This window comes from Pelophylax lessonae, assembly GCF_965119305.1.
Source record: "Pelophylax lessonae genome assembly, chromosome: 2".
NCBI lineage: Eukaryota > Metazoa > Chordata > Amphibia > Anura > Ranidae > Pelophylax > Pelophylax lessonae.
The window spans coordinates 413434104-413456302 of record NC_138769.1 but is presented as its reverse complement, the minus strand read 5'-3'; the positions used below and the strand labels follow the sequence as shown (position 1 = coordinate 413456302).

At 45.3% G+C, this 22199-nt stretch overlaps 1 protein-coding gene across 1 annotated transcript in view; it reads right to left on the bottom strand.

The window, feature by feature from the left end:
• The window catches only part of CEP97 (centrosomal protein 97), a 41475-nt gene that overhangs the window by 5301 nt on the left and 13975 nt on the right, over nt 1–22199 (bottom strand). Inside the window, exons 6-10 of the mRNA XM_082248547.1 lie at nt 21320–21486; nt 18152–18316; nt 14799–14944; nt 13506–14178; nt 7922–7997 (exon numbers count right to left, since the gene is read on the bottom strand). Coding sequence (XP_082104673.1) covers nt 7922–7997; nt 13506–14178; nt 14799–14944; nt 18152–18316; nt 21320–21486 — 1227 coding nt within the window. The remainder of the gene's footprint in view (nt 1–7921; nt 7998–13505; nt 14179–14798; nt 14945–18151; nt 18317–21319; nt 21487–22199) is intronic.

The window sequence follows — 22199 nt, the reverse complement described above, 5'->3', positions numbered from 1 at the left end:
CATCCCGAAGGAGGAGCTCGAAATCCGCCGGAGTCACATCAGGGGGAGAACCCCCAAACTGAGTCCGAAAGGCGTGGCGGAGCTGCAGGAACCTGAAAAAGTAGGAGTTAGGCAGATCAAATTTGTCTTTAAGCCTATCAAAGCTCAGCAAGCCATCCCCTTGACAAATATGTGAGAGACATCGTATACCCCTAGAGGCCCACAGAGACGGGTCAGGAATGGATAAGAACTCAGGCAACTCCGGGTTACGCCACAAGGGGGTATTAGGAGAGAGCCCGTGGGGGTCAGATTTAGTATAGGGAGAAACCAGCACCAAGCCCTGATGACCGCCTTCATAGAGTTGGTAAGGGGATACGGAGCTCGGGTGCCACGGAACAGGGCGTTGCGCAGTGCCTCGTAGGACCCCAGCAGCGCCGCCTCAAGCACCACCGCAGAGTTCGTGTCATCAGATATAAGCCAATTGTAAGCATGGGTCAGTAGACCAGCAACGAAATGCATGAAGAAATCTGGGCAAGCCAGGCCCCCATGCGTCCAGGGCCGCTGTAGGACAGCTAGCCGAAGCCTCCCCATATGAAGGCGGACATCTAGGAATGAATGGTTCTAAAGATCCGTTTCGGAATCCACACCGGGGACTGTCGCAGAACATATAGCAGGGGAGGCAACAACTTCATTTTAACCAGGTTTATGCGCCCAATCAAAGTCAGCGGGAGGTTCGCCCATGCCCGGAGCCTGTCCTTGAAGGACTGGAGGAGAGGGTAGAGATTTAGAGCACAGAAATCCTGTACCCTCGGGGAGATCGTAACCCCCAGGTATCTGACATTGTCCGCCCAGCACAAGGGCAGAGAGGGGTCCGCCCGTGTCCGGGAGTCCGCGTCCACCGGGAGCAAGAGAGATTTCCCCCAGTTTACTCGGAGACCCGACAGTTCCGTAAAGCGCGACAGCAGGGCCAGGACAGCCCGGAGGGAGGGGCCCGGGTCCCGGAGGAACAGAATGATATCATCCGCGTACAACGCCAATTTTTCCTCCAGGGACCCCACCCGAATCCCCCCGATCTCTCCGGACCCCCGAACAGCCCTCGCCAGGGGCTCCACTGCCAGCGAAAACAACGCCGGCGAGAGTGGACATCCCTGATGGGTGCCACGTCGGATGTCAAATACAGGCGATACCCTACCCCCCAACTTGATCTGTGCTTGAGGCTTACTGTAAAGAATGTCAATCCACTTGCGAAAGGTAGGACCGAAACCAAACGACCGGAGCACCTCACTAAGGTAGGGCCAGGCCACAGAATCAAAGGCCTTCTCTAGATCCAATGATACTAAGACTCGCTGACTCTGTTCCTCCGCAGGGACCTGCAAATGTGTGTACACCCGGCGGATATTGATGTCAGTAGATTTCCCCGTCATGAAACCCGTTTGGTCAATGTCGACCAAGAGCGGGAGGACCTTCATCAACCTGGTGGCAAGGATTTTTGTCAGAATCTTCAAATCATAATTAAGAAGGGAAATCGGCCGATAGGCCGAGCAAAGGGTAGGGTCTTTGCCAGGTTTCAAGATCAACACAATGTGGGCCTGAGCCGAGTCCGGAAGCGCGCCCGTCTCCAGGCTTGCTCGGTAAAGACTGCACAACCTGGGTGCCAGATCCGCAATATACATTTTGTACCAGTCCCCCGGCAGGCCATCCGGACCCGGGGTCTTCTCGGGGGGGAGAGAGCGGATAGCTGCCTCCACTTCCTCCAAGGTCAAGTCCGCCTCCAAGGAGGCGGCCTCATACTCGTCCAATTGCGGCAAGGAGAGATCCCCGAGGGCCCCCAGATCCACCACATCCCGCAGAGGGGAGGGCACAGAGTACAATCGTTGATAGTAACTCCGAAACTCCTCTAGAATAGCAGCAGGGTCTGCAGTGGTGTCCCCCGCCTCCGTTCGGATGAGGGGGAACAACTGTCTGAGATTTAGAATCCGCCACCAGGTTAGCCAGGAGTCTCCCATTCTTGTCACCACTCCCAAACACTTTGGCCTTGAGTGAGCCAACCTCAGCCAAGGCGGCCGAGGAGACATGCAAATGTAACGCCCTCTGGGCCTGGGCCAGGGAGGAGTGCGCCTCAGGAGTCTGATCCAAGGCAAAATCAGATTCAGCCAAGGATACTCCTTCTTCCAACGCCAGCAGCTCCGCAGCACCCTCCACCCTGGCCGCCTTAATAGCACTAATGTAGTCCCCATGAATAGTGGCCTTAAAAGCGTCCCAGCAAATCAGAGGTGAGGATGTATCCTCATTACATTCCCAATACTGAGATATCTTGCCCTGCATTTCCTCCTCCACTCCAGATTCCCGCAACCATCTAGTGCCCAGCCTCCAACACTCGTGCCCCCTCCGGCCCCCCAGCTCCAACATGAGCTCCAATGGGGAGTGATCAGATATACCAGAAGGTAGGTACACAGCAGAATTCACAAGCTGGAGAGCCGAAGGGGGGCAAAAGGCGAGGTCAATATGCGATCCAGACCTATGGGGCGCCGACACATGCGTAAAGTGGCGGAGGTCAGGATTTTTCCACCTCCAAATTTCGGTCAACTGCAAAGCGGAAGCCCAGTGTACAAACTCAGGGCACTCCTGCCTGCTCGGGTTGGATGTGTCAAGCGCCCCGTCCAAGATGGCGTTGAAGTCACCAGCCAGGAAGATCCCCGGAGTGGAGAACGCAGCCAGGCGCTCATAAATCCGATACAACACAGCACTAGAGAAGGGCGGGGGTACATATACATTGACAAACACAAAGTTTGGCCTCAAAACGCAATGCAAGAATAATATATTGGCCCTGTGGGTCCGTAACAACCTGCTCTATATGGCACGGGAACGATTTGTTAATAAGGATGGAGACCCCCCTTGCGTAGGAGGAGTACGTGGCGTGAAAGGAGTGCCCCACCCAGCGCCGGCGCAGAGCCATCACAGAGCTGCCAATTAGATGTGTTTCTTGGAGAAACAGAATATGCGGTTTATGAGATTGGAGATATTTGAACAGCAAGGAGCGTTTAATTTTATTATTTAAGCCCCGCACATTCCACGAAAGCAGCCTAATACTCCCCACCATGGCATCCAAGGCAAAATAAGTGCAGGATCCCAGGTAGGGAGCATCGCAGCGGCTCCAGGGGGGAAAGGCCCCCACACCACACACTCCTCCCCACCAGCTATACACAGGCCGGACCAGGGAACAAACATTACTCGGTAAAGTTGCATTATAGAGGTAATACCTGAGCACAAGATATAATACCGTGAGCTAGCAGCCATGAAAGAAAAAAAAAAGAAAAACACCTTGGCACAAAGCACCAAAAAAAAAGAAAAAACAGAACAGTCCCAAAACAAAGAAGTCCCTGCCGACCAGGAAAACAACAACCTCCTGGCACGGCTTCATCCCAGAACATGTGCTACCTCTTGCGGCCACAAGAGGGAACAGTTACTTCAGGCCGCAAGCATGGGGTGCGAGGGGAGATCCACCCGCGAAAAAGAAAAACAGGGGAGGCGGGTGGCACCCCACCGCACAGTCAGTGGCAAGGGAGGAGGGAGATGGAAAAAAAAAAAGAGCAGTCAAATCAAAGTACCAGAAAAAATCTTCAGTGTTGGACATCCAAGCAGTAGAGCCCGAGAGCTCCCCAACGCAGGAGAAATAAAACCATCCGTACAAGGCGCAATGAGTCAGGGGGAGACCAAGGTCCCAGCCAGAAAACAAAAATGGGGACAGGCAAAAAAGGGTGAGGACAAAACAGGGATCCAGACCGAGGAAAAACAAGGACATAGTAGTCATCCAGGGGAGCAAGGAAGAAACAGGGGTGCAGCATCTCGGATCCAGGCAGGATGGGGGGGGGGGGGGGGGAGGACAGCAGTATAGATAGGAGCCTTTACTCACGCCTCTCAACGAATTGTTAGTAGCCAGGCATCCGCGGCGTCCGGGGTATTAAAGAACCGCACCGTGCCCCCATGGGTGACCCGAAGCCGACTCGGGTACAACATGCCATACTGGACCCCTTTTTCCCGTAGTCGGCGCCTGACATCAGTGAAGGACTTTCTCTTCCTCTGGAGGTCAGCCGAGAAGTCCGCATAGAGCTGGATGGAGGCATTCTCGAATTGCAGTTCAGGGTGCTTCTGGGCCTCACCCAGAACGCGATCCCGGTCTCGGTAATTAAGGAAGCGAACCAGGAAGGGTCTCGGGGGGCTCCGGGAATCTTTTTGCCGGTAGGGACGCGGTGCGCCCGCTCCACCACATACGTGGGCGACACCTCCCGAAAGTCCAATAGTTGCTTGAAGAACCCCTCCGCAAACTCTGCCGGGGATTCGCCTTCCGATCCCTCAGGCAGGCCGAGGACTCGGACGTTGTTGCGCCTCATGCGGTTCTCCGCATCGTCCGCCTTAGCCATCAGCGCGTCTACCTTCTGCTGCAGGGTGTCCAGTAGGCCAGAATGGCGGGCCGTCGAGTCTTCCGTCGTGGACACCCTGTCCTCTACCTCCGTGAGGCGGCCGCGTATTTTGTCGAGGTCATTGCGGATCAGATTGCACTCCTCCGTGAGATGGTCGATACGGACCAGAAGGGAGGTCTTGCTGTGTTCTATGGCTTGTAGGATCACAGCCGTATCAGCCCCCACGTCTTTGCCCAGAGCAGCCGGCTCGGGGCTGGAGACCCGCACGTCCTCCATCTCCACCAGCAAGGCCCAGAGCCGCTCTTTCGAGATGGCGTCCGGACAGGCCGCAGGCAGGGCCTGGCGCGTGGCAGGCTTGCACGGAGTTGCCGATTTCTTCCCCTTGGATGGCATATAAGAGCAGGAGACCGATCCGCAGTAGGCAGGGGTAAAACCTGGGTAGGTATAGCCAGCGGATTCCTCAGGATGGCATAGATTGGTGTCAGGATGGCAGGAGCTCTCAGGGCAGACGTCCGTTCCACTCTACATCCAAGCCACGCCTTACATTTACGTTTTTGGTTGTAACATGACAAAATGTGGTCAACTTCAAGGGGTATAAATACTTATTCAAGGCATTGTACTTACAGTCAGGTCCATAAATATTTTGACATCGACACAATTCTAATCTTTTTGGCTCTATACACCACCACAATGGATTTGAAATGAAACAATCAAGATGTGCTTTAACTGCAGACTTTCAGCTTTAATTTGAGGGTATTTACATCCAAATCAGGTGAAAGGTGTAGGAATTACAACAGTTTGTATATGTGCCTCCCACTTTTTAAGGGACCAAAAGTAATGGGACAATTGGCTGCTCAGCTGTTTCATGGCCAGGTGTGTGTTATTCCCTCATTATTCCATTTACAAGGAGCAGATAAAAGGTCCAGAGTTCATTTCAAGTGTGCTATTTGCATTTGGAATCTGTTGCTGTCAACTCTCAATATGAGATCCAAAGAGCTGTCACTATCAGTGAAGCAAGCCATCATTAGGCTGAAAAAACAAAACAAACCCATCAGAGAGATAGCAAAAACATTAGGTGTGGCCAAAGCAACTGTTTGGAACATCATTAAAAAGAAAGAACGCACCCATGAGCTCAGCAACACCAAAAGACCCGGAAGACCACGGAAAACTGTGATGAATGACCGAAGAATTCTTTCCCCGGTGAAGAAAACACCCTTCACAACAGTTGGCCAGATCAAGAACACTCTCCAGGAGGTAGGTGTATGTGTGTCAAAGTCAACAATCAAGAGAAGACTTCACCAGAGTAAATACAGAGGGTTCACCACAAAATGTAAACCATTGGTGAGCCTCAAAAACAGGAAGGCCAGATTAGAGTTTGCCAAACAACATCTAGAACACAGTTCTGGAACAACATCCTATGGACAGATGAGACCAAGATCAACTTGTACCAGAGTGATGGGAAGAGAAGAGTATTGAGAAGGAAAGGAACTGCTCATGATCCAAAGCATACCACCTCATCAGTGAAGCATGGTGGTGGTAGTGTCATGGCGTGGGCATGTATGGCTGACAATGGAACTGGTTCTCTTGTATTTATTGACGATGTGACTGCTGACAAAAGCAGCAGGATGAATTCTGAAGTGTTTCGGCCAATATTATTTGCTCATATTAAGCCAAATGCTTCAGAACTCATTGGACGGCGCTTCACAGTGCAGATGGACAATAACCCGAAGCATACTGCGAAAACAACCAAAGAGTTTTTTAAGGGAAAAAAGTGGAATGTTATGGATTGGCCAAGTCAATCACCTCACCTGAATCCGATTGAGCATGCATTTCACTTGCTGAAGACAAAACTGAAGGGAAAATGCCCCAAGAACAAGCAGGAACTGAAGACAGTTGCAGTAGAGGCCTGGCAGAGCATCACCAGGGATGAAACCCAGCGTCTGGTGATGTCTATGCGTTCCAGACTTCAGGCTGTAACTGACTGCAAAGGATTTGCAACCAAGTATTAAAAAGTGAAGGTTTGGATTTATGATTGTTAATCTGTCCCATTACTTTTGGTCCCTTAAAAAGTGGAAGGCACATATACAATCTGTTGTAATTCCTACACCTTTCACCTGATTTGGCTGTAAATACCCTCAAATTAAAGCTGAATGTCTGTAGTTAAAGCACATCTTGTTTGTTTCATTTTAAATCCATTGTGGTGGTGTATAGAGCCAAAAAGATTAGAATTGTGTCGATGTCCCAATATTTATGGACCTGACTGTATATGTGGCATACTTCAGAATATTCATTGACATGTTTACATTATAGGTTGTCCCTACTCAGATTTAGGCACCTCTGAAGAAGAGAGAAAAAACCCTGCCCGAATCACATCAAAGGCTCTTCTATCTGCTTGTTGCATAATGCCCCCCCCGCGTTGTTGCATTGTTGTATGTGAAGCCACTCTTTATGTATATGTATTCTTTTAAGCATTTTTGTATAAATAAAAATGTTCTACTTTTTTATATAAAAACTCTCTCAGCCTGTGCTTGTATAGTCCTACTATAGGTACGACTATTATTGGCATGATGGCACTTTCAAACACTATGCCATTGTTAAATAAGCTGTTATTTTTAACTTCAACAGACTAAGCTGTACATTTAATAAACTGTGAAATACTGGTGATAAGACTTTTCACCACTTATACACATTGATAAGTCCCTATTGAGGTGTTTTATAAAACGATGATATGTCAGGCAGACATTTAGAGTGTAATGCCAGTCAAATTTTCAGACTAAATCTACTCCCATCCCTATTCTAAGACTATTCTATCTACCCTGTAAAAGAAAAGATGCCTACAACCAGATGACAACCAACAACCACAGCCCCATAGTAAGCCTATTGCAGTCTCTCTACACTGAAGCTGGCACTGGAAGTTGGTCATGTCACCGGACAGACGTGGCTTTGCAAAAAAAAAAAAAAAATTATAGTATTCAATTTACTTCTAATGAAGTATGTTCCAATGCTGTGCAGGCAGCTGGATCCTATAGAAACCTTTTGCAAGGATACACAGCCCTCTTTCCTGTCTTTGAACTTTCGGCACTGTGGGAGTTATTCGCCCCCAGCCTTCGGTGAAGCTGCAGTGAACAAGCTCCCAAAAGGTTTGTATTACATGCAATGTACACTATGAAACAACTTTTCTTAATGGAGGAGGAGGGATGAGGGGGGCAGCTCCTGGTTGGGAAATTTTTAACTGCAGCTTCACAGAAAATCTAAAGCTATTAACTCCCGCAGCTCTCAAAGTTCAGGAACAGGAAGAGGACCAGGCACTATACACAGAAGATTTCTTCAGGATCTAGCTGCCTGCACATTGTGGGACATACAGTAATTTATTACAGGTAAGCTAATTAAATACAGATAAAAGTGTTTTTTGTCTAACCTTTATCCAAAACCATAGCTTCCTCTTAAAATAATGAGCACAGTTTCAAAGAAACATGCAAATCATTGAGGTTGCATTTCAATTTACAGAGCTACAGTTATACCTGTTCCCATAAATATTTCACCGCTTCTGTCTGTACAAGTCGTTCCATTTTCTCCTCATCTTTCTCTTTCTTCAACCTACAGAACAAAAATAAATTTCTAACATCAAAATAAGATTTCAGAACACAAATTCAATGAGCCACAACAGTTTCATATAAAAGATTTAACATTCTGATCTCCCCTTGTAAAAATGCAACTTGCTTGTTATTCCAAAGGTTTCAGTCATTTCTGAGGTTCTGCCTATCTTCTCATCTACATGCATGGTCCAGGTAATGATCACAGTATTGATGCTAAAGACAGTCAGGCAAATAGAATTTTTAAAAAGTTATTAATGGTACCCCTCTGTATTCTCTCAGCACAGATTTACTTTAAGTCATGATGACAGCACTGCTGCCTCCAGTTTTTTACTTACGTAAAATCCATTTCTCTGATGTTCACTGATGGACACAGCTCCCTAGATTCTTGACCAGTGGGTTATATTGCCCCCCTACAGGAGTAGAACACTAGGCAGAAAAAAAGAACTTGACTACGCGTATGGGCATCCCAGGAGGTATACTTCCCTTCTCTGCTATAGGTTTTTTTTTTTTTACAAGCAGCGTCAGAAGTATTACAACTCCATAGAGGGGCAGGTGCTGTGTCCGTCAATGAACATCAGAGAAATGGATTTTATGCTAAGTCAAAAATCCCATTTTCTCTTTCGTTCATAAACGGACAGCTCCTGACCTTCATGACCATTGGGACGTCCCAAAGCAGTGTTAAACATGAGGGGTGGGAACAGCAAAAAAAAAATCCCAAGGCTGAACCGTAGTCAACCAGGTAACAGGAGCTCAACAAAAAACAACTGGAGCCCACCTGAAACATTACTCCCCCAAAGAGGGAACAGGCCCTCTAAACAGCAGCCTGCAAAACCTTGGGGCCAAAAGAAGCATCCACAGATGCCAACACATCCACTTTATAGAATTTTGTGTAAGTGCGCACGACGACCAAGTGGCCGCCTTTCAAACCTGCGGCACAGACACCGGATGACGGAGGGCCCAAGAAGCACTGAGCGCCCGAGTAGAGTGAGTCTTTACAGGGAAAAGAGGAACCTGTCCTTTGATCGATTAGGCCCGAGTCTCTGTCTGTCTGATCCATCTTGAATGGTCGCAGAAGAAGCACCCATCCGTGAGCACAAATAGTGAGTCTGACTACTGAAATGACTCCGTAGCTGCCAGGTACACCCGAATTACCTGAACCACAGCCAGGGCATGCAACACAATTTCCTTAGGATGTTTTGGCCTGGGACACAGGGAAAGCAGCACAAGGTCTTCATTCAAATGGAAATCAGAGACTACTTTAGGAAAAAACGATGGACAAGGGCGAAGAACCATCTTATCTTTGTGGACCATCAAGTAAGGGGTGTAACAAGATGTTGCCTTCATTTTGGACACCCTGAGCGCAGAGGTGATTGCCACCAAAAAGGCCTCCTTTTGGGACAGCGTAAGCAGGGAAATCTTCTGAATATTTCAAAGGGAGGCTGCTGGAGGACTGAAAACACCAAGTTCAGATCCCAAGGCGGTAGAGGAGACCGCACTGGTGGAGTCAAATGTCGAACCCCCTGAATTAAAAAAGGTACGCACTGGGGAGTGCGTGGCCAGGGGTCATTGAAAAAAATACGGTCAAGGCCGACACTTGGCCCTTGATGGTACTCAAGGCCAATTTCTGCTCAATCAAGACCCGAGCCACCGAGGAGCAGCGAGGGTGAACACCAAGTTACTCACACCCCAAAATGTACGCTTTCCACGTACGATGGTAGATCTTCCTAGAGGTAGACTTCCTAGCTTTCATCACCGACCCAGGAAAACCTCTATCCTTCAGCACCTGGCTTTCAACAGCCAAGTTGTCAAAGCCAGCGACTATAAAGCACGATGGAAGATTGGTCCTTGAGACAACAGGTCCTCCCTGAGAGGTAGTCTCCAAGGGACCTCGGCAACCAGCCTCAACAGGTCAGTGTACCAAATCCGGCGAGGCCAGTCCGGGGCCACTAGAATTAACGGAAATTCCTTCTGCCTCAATCCTGCGCAAGAGCTTGAGAGGAGGGAAGGCGTATATCAGATACTGGCCCCACGGAGCCATCAGCGCGTCTGTGGCATCTGCCAGAGGATCCGGTGACTGTGCTACAAACCACTGAACCTTTCTGTTGAGCTGAGATGCCAACAGATTCACCTCGGGGTGCCCCCCCCGGAGACATAACTGATGAAAAACATCCGGATGAAGCGACCACTCCCCTTGGTCCAACGCTTGCCGACTGAGATAATCCCAATAATAACAAAAAAATGCAGCGCTAAATATAAATAATGATAAATACAGTGAAAAAAAGCTCATTCAAAAAGCATTTAGAAAAAATGTGAAGAATAAGGGAGTGGCTAAGGATCCCAAAGGAAAGTCCAATATGAAACAAATCCAGGAATGTAAATGTGATAGCAATCCTTTCTTCTTGTGACACCCGGGAAATGTGGGGAAACCTCGGTGCACTAGTGAGAGAAGCAGCTTACCAGAAAGCAGTGGCTACTGAAATGAATGGGACAGCCTCGCCAGACAAAGCATATATCTCAGGAACTCCAAGAGACCACAGGTAGCGCCGTGGAATGATAAATTCCTCAAGGAAGCTCCAAATTAATCAGATGGGAGTATGAAAAAGAATAGTACACAAGACCATAGCGTAATCCCGTATAAAAACAATAGTGACGTTTATTCAAAAAACTACTCACATAGATGAAGTACAAACAGGCACATAGAAAATGGTGGCTGGGGATTCAATCGCGGAGTCCCGCATGTATCCAGTCAGCATAAACAGAAGTAGCCGGCTCATAGAAGGGGCGTGTGGACGTTGCGTCTGGAGTCGCCAACGTTTCTTCATCAAGACGTTGTCTGGGCGTGAGATAATCCACCTGCCAGTTTTTCATCCCTGGAATGTGTATGGGGGTTCGTAACAAAGCGTTCTGCCCACCGTAGAATGCTGGCTACCTCCAGAGCTGCCAACACACTTCGTTTCACCCTGGTGAGTGACATAAGCCACTGCTGTGGCATTGACTTTATTCGCACTGAACACCCCCAAAGATGATCCGTCCAGTGATCCAGGCACAGCCTGATTGCATCCACATGCAAGTCTGGAGGGATGACCATCTGCTGGACAGCAGGAGATGAATCGCAGCATGGATATTGTCCAGAAGAAGGAACACTCTGGCTAGAGCAGAGTCCAGAGTCAGGCCCAGATAATCCAATTTTTTGGAGGGAACCAAAGCAGACTCCTGGTATTTCAGAAGCCAACCAAACTCCCTCAGAGTCTGCATAGCGATCTCCACATCGCCCACCAGAGAACTTCGCTCGCAGGAGGAGGTTGTCCATGTCGTCCAGTACTAAGATCCTCCGCTGACGTAGCAATGCCAGAACCGGGGGCCAACACTTTAGTGAAGACCCGAGAAGCGGAGGCGAAACCAAAGGGTAACGCCACAAACTAACAATGCTCCTCTCCTACAGCAAAGCGGAGGTAGCGCTGGTAATGGCACAGACTGGAATGTGCCTCTGAGAGGGGGTCAGGGGGAGAAACATGCTCCAAGGACTCCATGAGTTAATAGGGAGACCCCCACAAAAAAGTGCAAAACACCGCTAAGGGGCACCCTCACTGCGCTGGTAACACCACCCGGTCGTGAGTACCCAACGATATTGCAGCAGAGATCCAGTGTGGTAGGTGCAATCCTGAACTCTGACCTGTCCTTCCAGAGCCAAATCCAATTACTGTCCAAATCTTGTAGACCTCACCTCTAACATCTCCAAAATATTCCCTTTTTTAACTGTTTAAACCACAAAGCAACTTATTCACCCCCTGGTTATATCTCGCTTTGACTATTGTAACTCCCCCTCCTCATTGGCCTACCTCTTCACAGGCTATCCCCTCTTCAATCTATCATGAATTCTCCTGCCAGACTCATCCAACTTACCAACAGTTCAGTGTCCACCACCCCTCTCCACCAATCCCTAAACATTAACATACAAAGCCATTTACAATTCTGCCCCACACTACAACAATCTTGTCTCCAAATCTCATCCTCTCTGCTCCTCCCAAGACCTCCTGCTTACTAGCTCCCTTGTCTCCTCCTTCCATGCTCATCTCCAGAACTTCTCCAGAGCCTCTTCCATCCTCTGAAAATCTCAACCTCAATCTGTCTGGCTATCTCGTACTCTGGCCACTTTTAGACGATCCCTGAAAACTCATCCCTTCAGGGAAGCCTATCCTGCCTTCAGCTAATAACCAAATGTTCAATTTCTCCCATGAGTTCATCCCTAACAGTTATTACCTTTTGTTCCACCAGCCCCTCCTAATTAGATTGTAAGTTCCCAGGCTGAACGACAAAAACTCTCACCATTTATGGCTAGCTTAAGATCAATGCTCTTAGATATGGAGTCAGTTGACTGGCTATTTGTCCTTAATGTACAATGTGGCTTATTTTAAGTCAAGTTAATATATTTGTTGGCATGCCTTGTTGACTACAGGTCCATTATAAGTAATGATAATATGAGTATGTCAATAACAATGGGGTCACTTTTAAAAAAGCAAAATGGCCTTACTGCGGCCATACAGCTGCTTCAAAAAAAAAAACAAAACAAAACAAAAAAAAAAACCTTAAAGTGTACAGCAAGGTGCTTTACAGATGTGTACTACACTCCACTGGCTCTTGAACTCCAAAGTAAAACACATTAAAAAATAAAGAAAACATAGATTGAAAAGAGAGCCCAGTCAAATGACCTGCCAAAATCACGTAATGAGTTTCTCCTTTGCTGTGTTAAGCAGACAGAACTCAATTGAGAACTGCAGGCTACACAATATGGCCTTAATTGTATATATGGACTGTAAAATCCAGGCTGTGTATTGCAATAGTGTAGAGTGGATAGCCACATAAATTGGCCCCTATGTAACAGTAATGGTGTATTGTAGATTCCCATCTAGGTAGGGGCAAGGTACAATCTATAGTTTTTAACCATGCTGACATGGTAAAATGCACAGTTAATGGTCAGCATGACATTTAGGCTACGTTCACATCTTGGCGTTGCTATTTAAAGGCGTTTTTTCAGACGTTTTTATGGGCGTTTTTTCAGGCGTTTTTAGGTTGACTAGTGACCAATGGAAAAAAATAAAAAACGCCTGTAATCTGCCCAAAAAGAAGCTCATGTACTTTTTTGAGCGTTGGGCGTTTTGCTTAAAACGTCAAAACGCTCAGAAGTGAACAGGGGCCATTGAAATGAATAGGATTTGTCTTGTTGGGCGTTTTTTGAGCTGATCCTAGAGCAGAAAAACTCCCCAAAAACACCCCAAAACGCCTACATGTGAACTTAGCCTTAAGCAAACAGTAAATTGGTAACAACAACATGTCGTTTAAAACGATGTAATGCTAATTTTAGAACAGTAAACAAAGAATGTTTGTTTCAAGTAATCAAGACACTAATTCTAACCTCTTTTGGCAGCCATCCCTGAGAATGTCCCCTTGTGAGGTTGCAAAATGATTTTTTTACTACTTAAACAGCAATAGAATCTTCTTTGAGACCTACCTTATGACTTCTTCACTTAAGACGACAATATATTCATGCATTCTTCTTAGTCTGATTTCATAGTATACTTCCTTGATTTTGGGATTATATTTTCTTGCGTAGAAGCCCCTCCAGAGTGACTGAAGTTTTGTAGCGGCTTTGTTCATACAGTTTAGCTTATCTGCATCATTTTTCTGAAGACAAAATACTTGGCTATTTCCTCCATTACTGCAATAAGAGTCATTGCTTTTTGGCTTTACATCAGAAGATGTCAAGTTATAGGTGAGGCTTGCTTTCACATTCTCATTTAACATCACAGTCTGATTGATGGGATTGGTTTTACTTCCCACTTCAGATTCTACCTGTTCCTCGTACAAACTTGTGGAGAACATCTCTGTTTTATTTGTATTAAATTCCAACACAGTTTCATTGGCACCCGCTTCATTTGACAAGCCTGGTACTCTCCTTTCTACTGTGGGAGATACCGGGGATAAACCTGGTGCAACAGGCATAAAAGTCGATTCAGAGGAAAGAAGGCTACAGCTTAATTTGTCCTCATCTGTCTGGATATCTTCTAAATAAAGACTATTGTAGTTCGGTGTGCCAGAATGAGCAGGACTAAAGGTAAGGTTTCTTGAAGCATAATCTTCACTGACACTTGTACCAAGCCAGTTGTTTACTTTCACAGTAGGCTCTAGGAAACAAATGAAATGGTTCACCTTTTTTTCCCCAAAAATAAGAATAAGGAAAACAAAAATGATATATATACATACATACATACATAAATACATACATACATACATACACACACGGTATACACACTTAAAGGACACATGCCACATTACAGAGATCTTCAAAGTGGAATGAAAAGAATGCCAAGTTATAAGTAGAAACAAGCCTAACAACTATTGAAATATGAAATGGGTGGGGGAGTGTCTGATGCTGTGATTTCAAACAAGAGTTGGAACTTTAACAAAGTAAAAAGCTGAAGTCTGGAAAGAGTCTGCAAAAACAGATCCATTGATGTAGAGTTCAAGTGGAAAATAGTTAGGCAACATTGAAATAGACAGGAAACACTAGGGCATGTTTTGTTAAATATACTTGAAGATAAAAAGATGACAAGCAATCATCCATTTTATATATTACATTTGCCTCAAAAGCTTCTGACAAAACATTCAAACAAAATATTTCATTACTATTGGTTGGAACACTGCTCTTTAAGCAATCAAACTCTCAGTTTCTGACAGCCTAAAAGCCCATAATATTCACTGCAAAGTACCCATACCATGAAGAAAATGTACTTTGTCTGCTTACCACAATCTCTAGATCGCACGAGAGGTGGGCTTGAAGTCTGCTGTGGCACAGGCAAGGAAAATGATCTTGTATTTGGTGTAGAGGAGAGATGGCTTTCATTGTGAATTTCATTCCGAATCTGGTTTATTAACTGTCTCTGGTGCAATCTATTTAAAAACAACTGTTTGCATAAGTGCTCAAAAGAAAACCAGTCATGTGCACTGACAACAAATACAAATAATCAGCAAAACAGGTTTTAGTACTTACCGTAAAATTAATTTCTTGGAGTTCCTTGGGAGCGTACAAGGATTCATGGACTGTTGGGTTTAACAGGAAGTGTAAACCCTGGCAAAAAAAAACTGTGGGTAATGTGTGGGAACCTCAGCCTAGGCTCCAACCAGGCCACACCTGGTGTGGCCTGGTTGGAGCCCAGGCTGAGGTTGCCACACATTACTAATAGGTGGGATCATTCCTTTGTGAGGCTACAGGGAGACTCTCCTTAATGCTCAGTGTTGGTAGGAGTCGGGGCGGGCTCCCTCCCTCCCAAGCCAGCACTCTCAGCAGTGGATACTGAGGACTTTCACCACGCCTGAGCAGCTCACACATCGGGTCTCTTTGGGTCACAAAAAAAAAAAAAAAAAAAAAAACTGTGGACCACCCCAGGGGATAACCTATTCCAAGCATACCTCAGTTTTGTGGCCAAGCAGTACTAAGCACATGCTCAAAAAAACAGGGGAGGGTTCTGTGTCACTAAATGAACTCCAAGAAAAAAATATATTTTTTAATCTTCTTTGAGGGACACAAAAATTCAGACTGTTGGGATGTCCAAAAGCATTCTGCGGGTAGAGCAACAACCTCCTGCAGGCCCAAGGAAACAGGAATGCAGAAATGCCACAAAACCAAAGGAAGGGAAAGGATATATATTCTGGAACTAGACTTGTGAGTTGAAAACAACCAGACAGAGGAGAGCTAAAAATATCCTCACTGGAAAACACAAAATACCTCTAGAACAACCCCCGAAGAACCCTTCTGAAGAGCAATTCGGTCTTTCCCTAGAATCTAGACAAGGGTCCAGGAATGCTTCTGAACCCCCAAGTTTAATAAGGCACCAGCATCTGTGGAGCAAGAAAAGGAGACTTATTTGTACAAATGAGAATATATGCCTGGTTGGAAGTCCAAACAAGGGAAAGTGTTGGTAAGAAACTGTGGTGACTCAAAGACAGTCTCTTCAGAGATAGACTATTGGGACTATGAATTTGGGTCAGAGGTTTTGTTACTGCAATCGGTGGCCTGTTCTAAGGTCTTTGAACCCTCAGTATTAGATTCTGTTGCGAGTGGCACTGGAGAATGCTTAGAATCTTTGTTGTCAGTATCTGTGACAAATTAACAAGGCTACAAAGTCCTAGGTGAAAAAATAAGGGTCCCCTGACTCCAGGTTAGAAAATCTGACCACCAGAGTAGGCTACCCCATAGTAGCACGATTGTCCCCATTGTTTCTTTGCATGGGCATGTTCCATCTGTGTAACAGTGATGTATGTGTGAGGTATGGCCTCACAGACCCAAGCAGCTGGTGCTGATGAGGGTTGGACAGTTGGAGGTGATCAAGTCACTGTAGGAGGGCAACAGAAAGGAGTCAGAGATCGGAGTTCCACATGGTGCTCTGCAAAGATGAGGCTCTCTCAAAATTGAATGGCAGGATAGAACAGGTCACACCTGGGGCCAACATAATATAGTCAGGACTGGAAAGTGTCAAAGGTCACATTCCTGGCTACCTGCACAAAGCCCAGTTAAGCTAGGTCGGAGTCAAGCTTCTAAAGCTATGCCACAGCTCTGGACTCGGAAAGCAAGCTGTATGTAACAGAATACACTTAGATCTGTAAAGTGCCACAATGCAGAGCCCAGTGCCTGAAGGTATATCCTTATATCATCCAGTCTAGCGGGGTCTAGACTCCAAAGCTGTTGAGGATATGCTAATCCAGACAGCAGCTATATAGAGACCAGCTCAAGCAGGAGGTGTCATGAGAAATGTTGATTGAAGGCACAACGGAAAAAATTCCATGAAGAGAAAAGAAAAAGCTATGAAGAAATAGACTTTCTCAGAAGAGCTGGAAAAAAAAAAAAAAAAGAAAAAAGGGATTTAACCTCCCTGGTTACTGAAAACACTGAGGCATGCTGGGAGTAGGAGGGGTTATCCTGGGATCACAGTTCTTTTTCTTGCTGGGGTCTTTTCCTCCTGTACTAGGTAGCAGTATAACCTAAAAGTTTATGAATTCCTTTGTCCCTCAATGAATGAAAAAGTAAATGATAATTATATCGAGAAATCAATACTTATCAGTAAGATCATTCAGTCCTTATTCTGAGTTCTTCAAAATTCATTGCAGACCCAGGTGCATCTCATCAGAGTTACTGGCAGGGCTGTAATCTTTTAAAAATTATTGCAGGTTGTTTAAAAAGGAGCTCTAGGCTCCTTCAGAAAAAATTAAAAGTTAGCACCTACAAATACTGTAGCTGCCGACTCTTATTATGAGGACACTACTAACATGTCCAGGAATTCAGCGGTGTCTTCACCCAAGCTGAATGCAGCTTCACCGATGGTTTCCTACTGCGCATGCGTGAAGCGTGCTGCGCTGTGTTAATGGGCCGGCTGTGGGGGAATGATCACCTTTTGGGTGGAGCTCCGCTTTATTCACCAAAATGAGCAGGTAAAAATGGGATAGGCAACAGGAGGACAGGGCTGGTGCTAAAGGATACAACAGTCAGCATTCTTACAGGAAAGAAAATGGGCATATCAGGAAGTGGGGATACCATAAACTGTATAGCTAGCAGGGAACCCAGGAGAGAAAAAGTTAGGTCAGATTCAATATTTTTTTTTTTTTTTTATACTGGAGTCTTTGAAGGCAAACTGATGACAAAACTACTTGTGTGACTGGGAGTCACCAGGAATGGAGGGAAATCTTCCCAATAGGGACAAAGAGGACAAAGCAACCCTTACAGATGTTGTACAACATTCTTCACTAAAAGAAAAAATAAATAAATCTTTGGCTTGGGTTGAATCGGGTGCAAGGGCTCTTCTGAAAGCTAACTTTAACTGGCAGCATAAAACTGCAGGATTGCCTACAATGTTGCTAAACAATGTTGTTTCACCAAGATCACTCTTGGGTTCCCCCCCCCCCAAAAAAAAAAACCACATAGTACATTTTGGTCTAATGAGTGAATCTGCATTGGCAGGGATAAAATACCACTTTTAAAACATTCAATTTCAGAAACAAATTTCTTATTGACACGTGGTGAAAATATAAAAATAACATTTTGTCAGCTTTGTGTAGTTTGAGGAATTATGCATATTTACATGTAAATATTTTGAACTTCTTTACCTTTGCTTGCTTAATATTTTCTCTAGTTTTTCATCCTCCTCAGTTTGCAGGCCATTTGCTGAAGTCAAAGGACACACTGAAGACAGGTATGACGTAAGAGGTACATGTTGGCCTGGCCTGTACGATCTCCCTTTACCTTGACTATAAAGCCATTCAGCTTTCAGACTAAGAAACAAAAAAAAAAAAAAGGAATACATTAAAAGCAGTGTTCTAGCCATTTTGTGTTTATTAAAAGTCAGCAGCTACAAAAAGTGTAGCTGCGGACTTTTAATAAACAAACACTCACCTGTGTCAAGATCTGGCGATGTGTCCGGCGGAAGCCTCAGTTCTCTCCCTCTTCTCTCTGCATCACAAGTGTGGGCACCCAGCTGTGACAGCTTGTGACTCAAAGCCAGGTGCGCACTGCGCATGCGTGAGTCGTGCTGCCCTTCCTTAGTGGCCGGGCAATTTTCTGGGACCTCCGACGTGTCCCAGAAGGTTGCAGGGAGGGAGGGGGAGAGGAGAACTTCCGCTCGAGCGCCTAGGCGGCCTGGACGGAAGTGGGAGCGGGCACCTGTCAAAATTAGGTAACCCCCCCCCCCCCCGAAAAAAATGACATGCCAAATGTGGCATGTCAGGGGGTCAGGAGCACTTAAAGCAGGATTTCCACTTTTGGGTGGAACTCTGCTTTGAAGTGGTTCTAAATCCGCAACGATTTTTTACCTTAATGCATTATTTGCATTAAGGTAAAAAATGTTTGGGTAGCGGTATGCCACCTTACCTCCCCTTACACTTACCCAAATCCTCACTTAATCCAGTGCTGTGCCCATCTGTAGCAGTTCTCCCCGCTCTCACAGGTTTTGCTGAGGCAGCGGGAGCCATTGGCTCCTGCTGCTGTCAGTCAAATCCTGGGACAAGGGAGCAGAGGGCAGGACTGAGCTGCACTGTCTGTGCTTATGGATGCAGGCAGCATGGCTCTGGATCGAATCCACAGGTGTGTCACCAAAGGAAGTGGTTTCCTATGGTGGCACACTGAAAAGAGTAGGAGGAACCAGGAGAGACCGCATGAGACCTGAGAAGAAGAGGTTCAGGGCCACTCTGTGCAATTCCACCAGGTAAGCATTGTTCTTTAAAAAGAAAATTAAAAAAATAACGTTTACAGTCACTTTAGGTTAAACAAATCCCTAAGGCTTGTTCACACTGGGGCTACATTTCAGGTGACTTAGTCACCTGACAAGTCGCGCGCCATTCTAATCTGAGCGACTCAAGTCAATCCGACTTAAAAAAAGGTTTCTGCACTACTCGGAGGTGACTTGGGAGCTGAAGTCGTGCTGTACGGGATGGCTTAAGAGTCGGGCAACTTTGAAGCTGCCCCCGTGTGAACTGAGCTAAAAGAGCCAATAGATCTAGAATTCAAATCCCCCCATTTTAAAAAGGAAGGCCTCTGGCACACTGCAGCTTGAAAAAGCTCAGTACAGCTTTTTCTTTTTTACTGAGCTAAAATACAGCCCATTTAGTAATGTGCCTATGCACACAGGTGCTGCACTGTGCATTCTTCAGTAACAAAAAAAAAAAATCAGCTTTTTGGTCAGTAATTTACACCGCATGCATGCAAATGTACGCAAATATGCACAAATACCCATTTACATATTGTGCACAACAAGATTACGAGAATAAGCTATCGCGCATTTGTGTGAATGCATATACGCGAAAATGCACGTAAATATGTGCAAATACATACAAAAAAGAAAAACCTATGAAAAGGTAGATGCTCAAACAGGAGTATCATGTGCAAGAGGAGGCCTAATACTAAAGCTTCATCTTTTTTCTTTTCTTTTTTTGTAAATAAAATGTAAAAAGATGTAACAATAACCTGCTCTGTGCAACAATATTGCACATAGTCGCTTATTTTATCTTTAGCAGTCCTCTGCCAGCGCTGTCCGCATCTTCTTCTTGCAGGCGCCCCCATAACAAGCCATGTGCTATTGGGGACCTGTGCGGGCACTTCTGAGCCAGGCAGTGTGCATCTACAGACACATACAGCGTGGCTTGGCCATGCCCCCTCTCTCAGGATTTGACTGACAGCAGCAGCAGCCTATGGCTGCCACTGCTGCCTGAGTCTCCTGTGAGACCAGGAAGTGAAGGGAAAAGATCTGCAGCTAGGACAGGGCTGGATTGATCAGATTGGCAAGTATAGGTTTTGAGGGGTAGTAAGGGCATACATTTATGTAAAAAATCATTTAGACATCAGAACCACTTTAAAACAAACACTAACAACATTCACAAATATTAATGCAACAGCTACAACACCTAAACCTGACATTCGGCACTGGACATACATGATTTAGAAAGCTAAAATGGACCTATCAATAAAACACATATCCAAAATTCATTTATAGGGGTAATATCAACCTAAAAATACCACATCATATTTTTTTAAGGCAGTACCTTTTTTTGCCAGGATTAAAAAAATACAATGCTTTGAGCTTGATCATGCCTCTTTTTCTAGTTACATGTATTGCTTTAAACACTGCGATCCCTGCTGCAGATTTTTTTCCTATTACTAACTTAGCACACCTTGCTCCATACGGTGTCTGACACAAGGAAGCAAAGGCCTGGCTCCTCAACCATACAGAGCTGATCTCCTGATAACTGGTGATCTGATAATTAATGGAGAAATAATCATACAGCAGGAGAGGGTCACAAGTGCAAATCTACAATATGAATGAAGCAGAAGCAGGGAGATTCTCACACTGCAGGTCCTCGGGTACAACTTCCACTCCAGTAAGAACAGTGAGCAGCACAGTAATATCACACTTCAAACCTTGTGAGAATAGCAGTCACAAGCAACATTACCTTAGATGATCTGACATTTCTTTTAAAGCTGTGAGGCTGCAGGCACAGAAGTGCCTAACAGTCACAAGCAGCAGTGCATTTGATGATCTGACACTGATCGTATACAGCTATAAAGTTATAGGCACAGGGAATGCACTACTATTTTCAGGAGGAATTTCAGGCAAAAGGGTTGATTTTTCCGGGTTCTACTTAGACACAAGTAAAATGTCTAGATCCTTCCTATAACATAGCATAGATCTTTAATTTCTGAGTTCAGGTCCACCTAAAAACCTTGGTGCCATCACACACAAATATTTGATTGAACAAAGGTAATTTTCATATGCAGCGATTTACCTTTCCTTTTGAGAGACTACGTATCCATCTAGAACTCTGAGGTTCAAACACCAACTAACAATGTAAGGTCTGTAGTCAAAGCCAGGTATTGAAGGAGTGGCCATCACACAGGGATTGTTCATGATTGACAACTGTTCCAAGTCAGTAAGACCTGCAAGGAATGAAACCTGGCAAAAGGCAAAGAGGGCTTTTAACGTTGGCAGCTGAACAAATCATTCGCTGAAGATCTATATAGCAAAGGAAATGATAAAACACAGTAAGCAAAATGCAATCATCACCAGACTACTTTAAAATTAAGTGAAGTTTTGCCCTATTTTTGAAAGGGAATTCACAAAACTACATTATTTTGTTAGGTTTTTTTTACAATGCACTACCAATAATAATTCACTTAGGATATTAGACTTTCCACTTCAAGTTGCGAGAATTCTACAATAGCACTTTGTGGTTTGGCTCAGTGAATGCAGGGCACATCTAACCCCATAAATAAAATACATCCCCACTGCAGCGTTCCCCTGCCAATTCTAAATTAGTTAGGCATTCACACAAGCTAGGACTAGTTTCCCAGAAACAGGTTCACTAAAACAGGAAAGTATTCACAGCACTTCACTTTTTCCACATTTTATGTTACAGCCTTATTCCAAAATTGATTAAATTCATTCATTTTCCTCAAAATTCTACAAACAATACCCCATAATGACAACGTGAAAGAAGTTTGTTTGAAATCTTTGCAAATGTATTAAATATAAAAAAAAAATAAAAAAAATCACATGTACATAAGTATTCACAGCCTTTGCAATGTTGCTCAAAAATTAGCTCAGGTGCATCCTGTTTCCTCTGATCATCCTTGAGATGTTTCTACAACTTGGAGTCCACCTGTGGT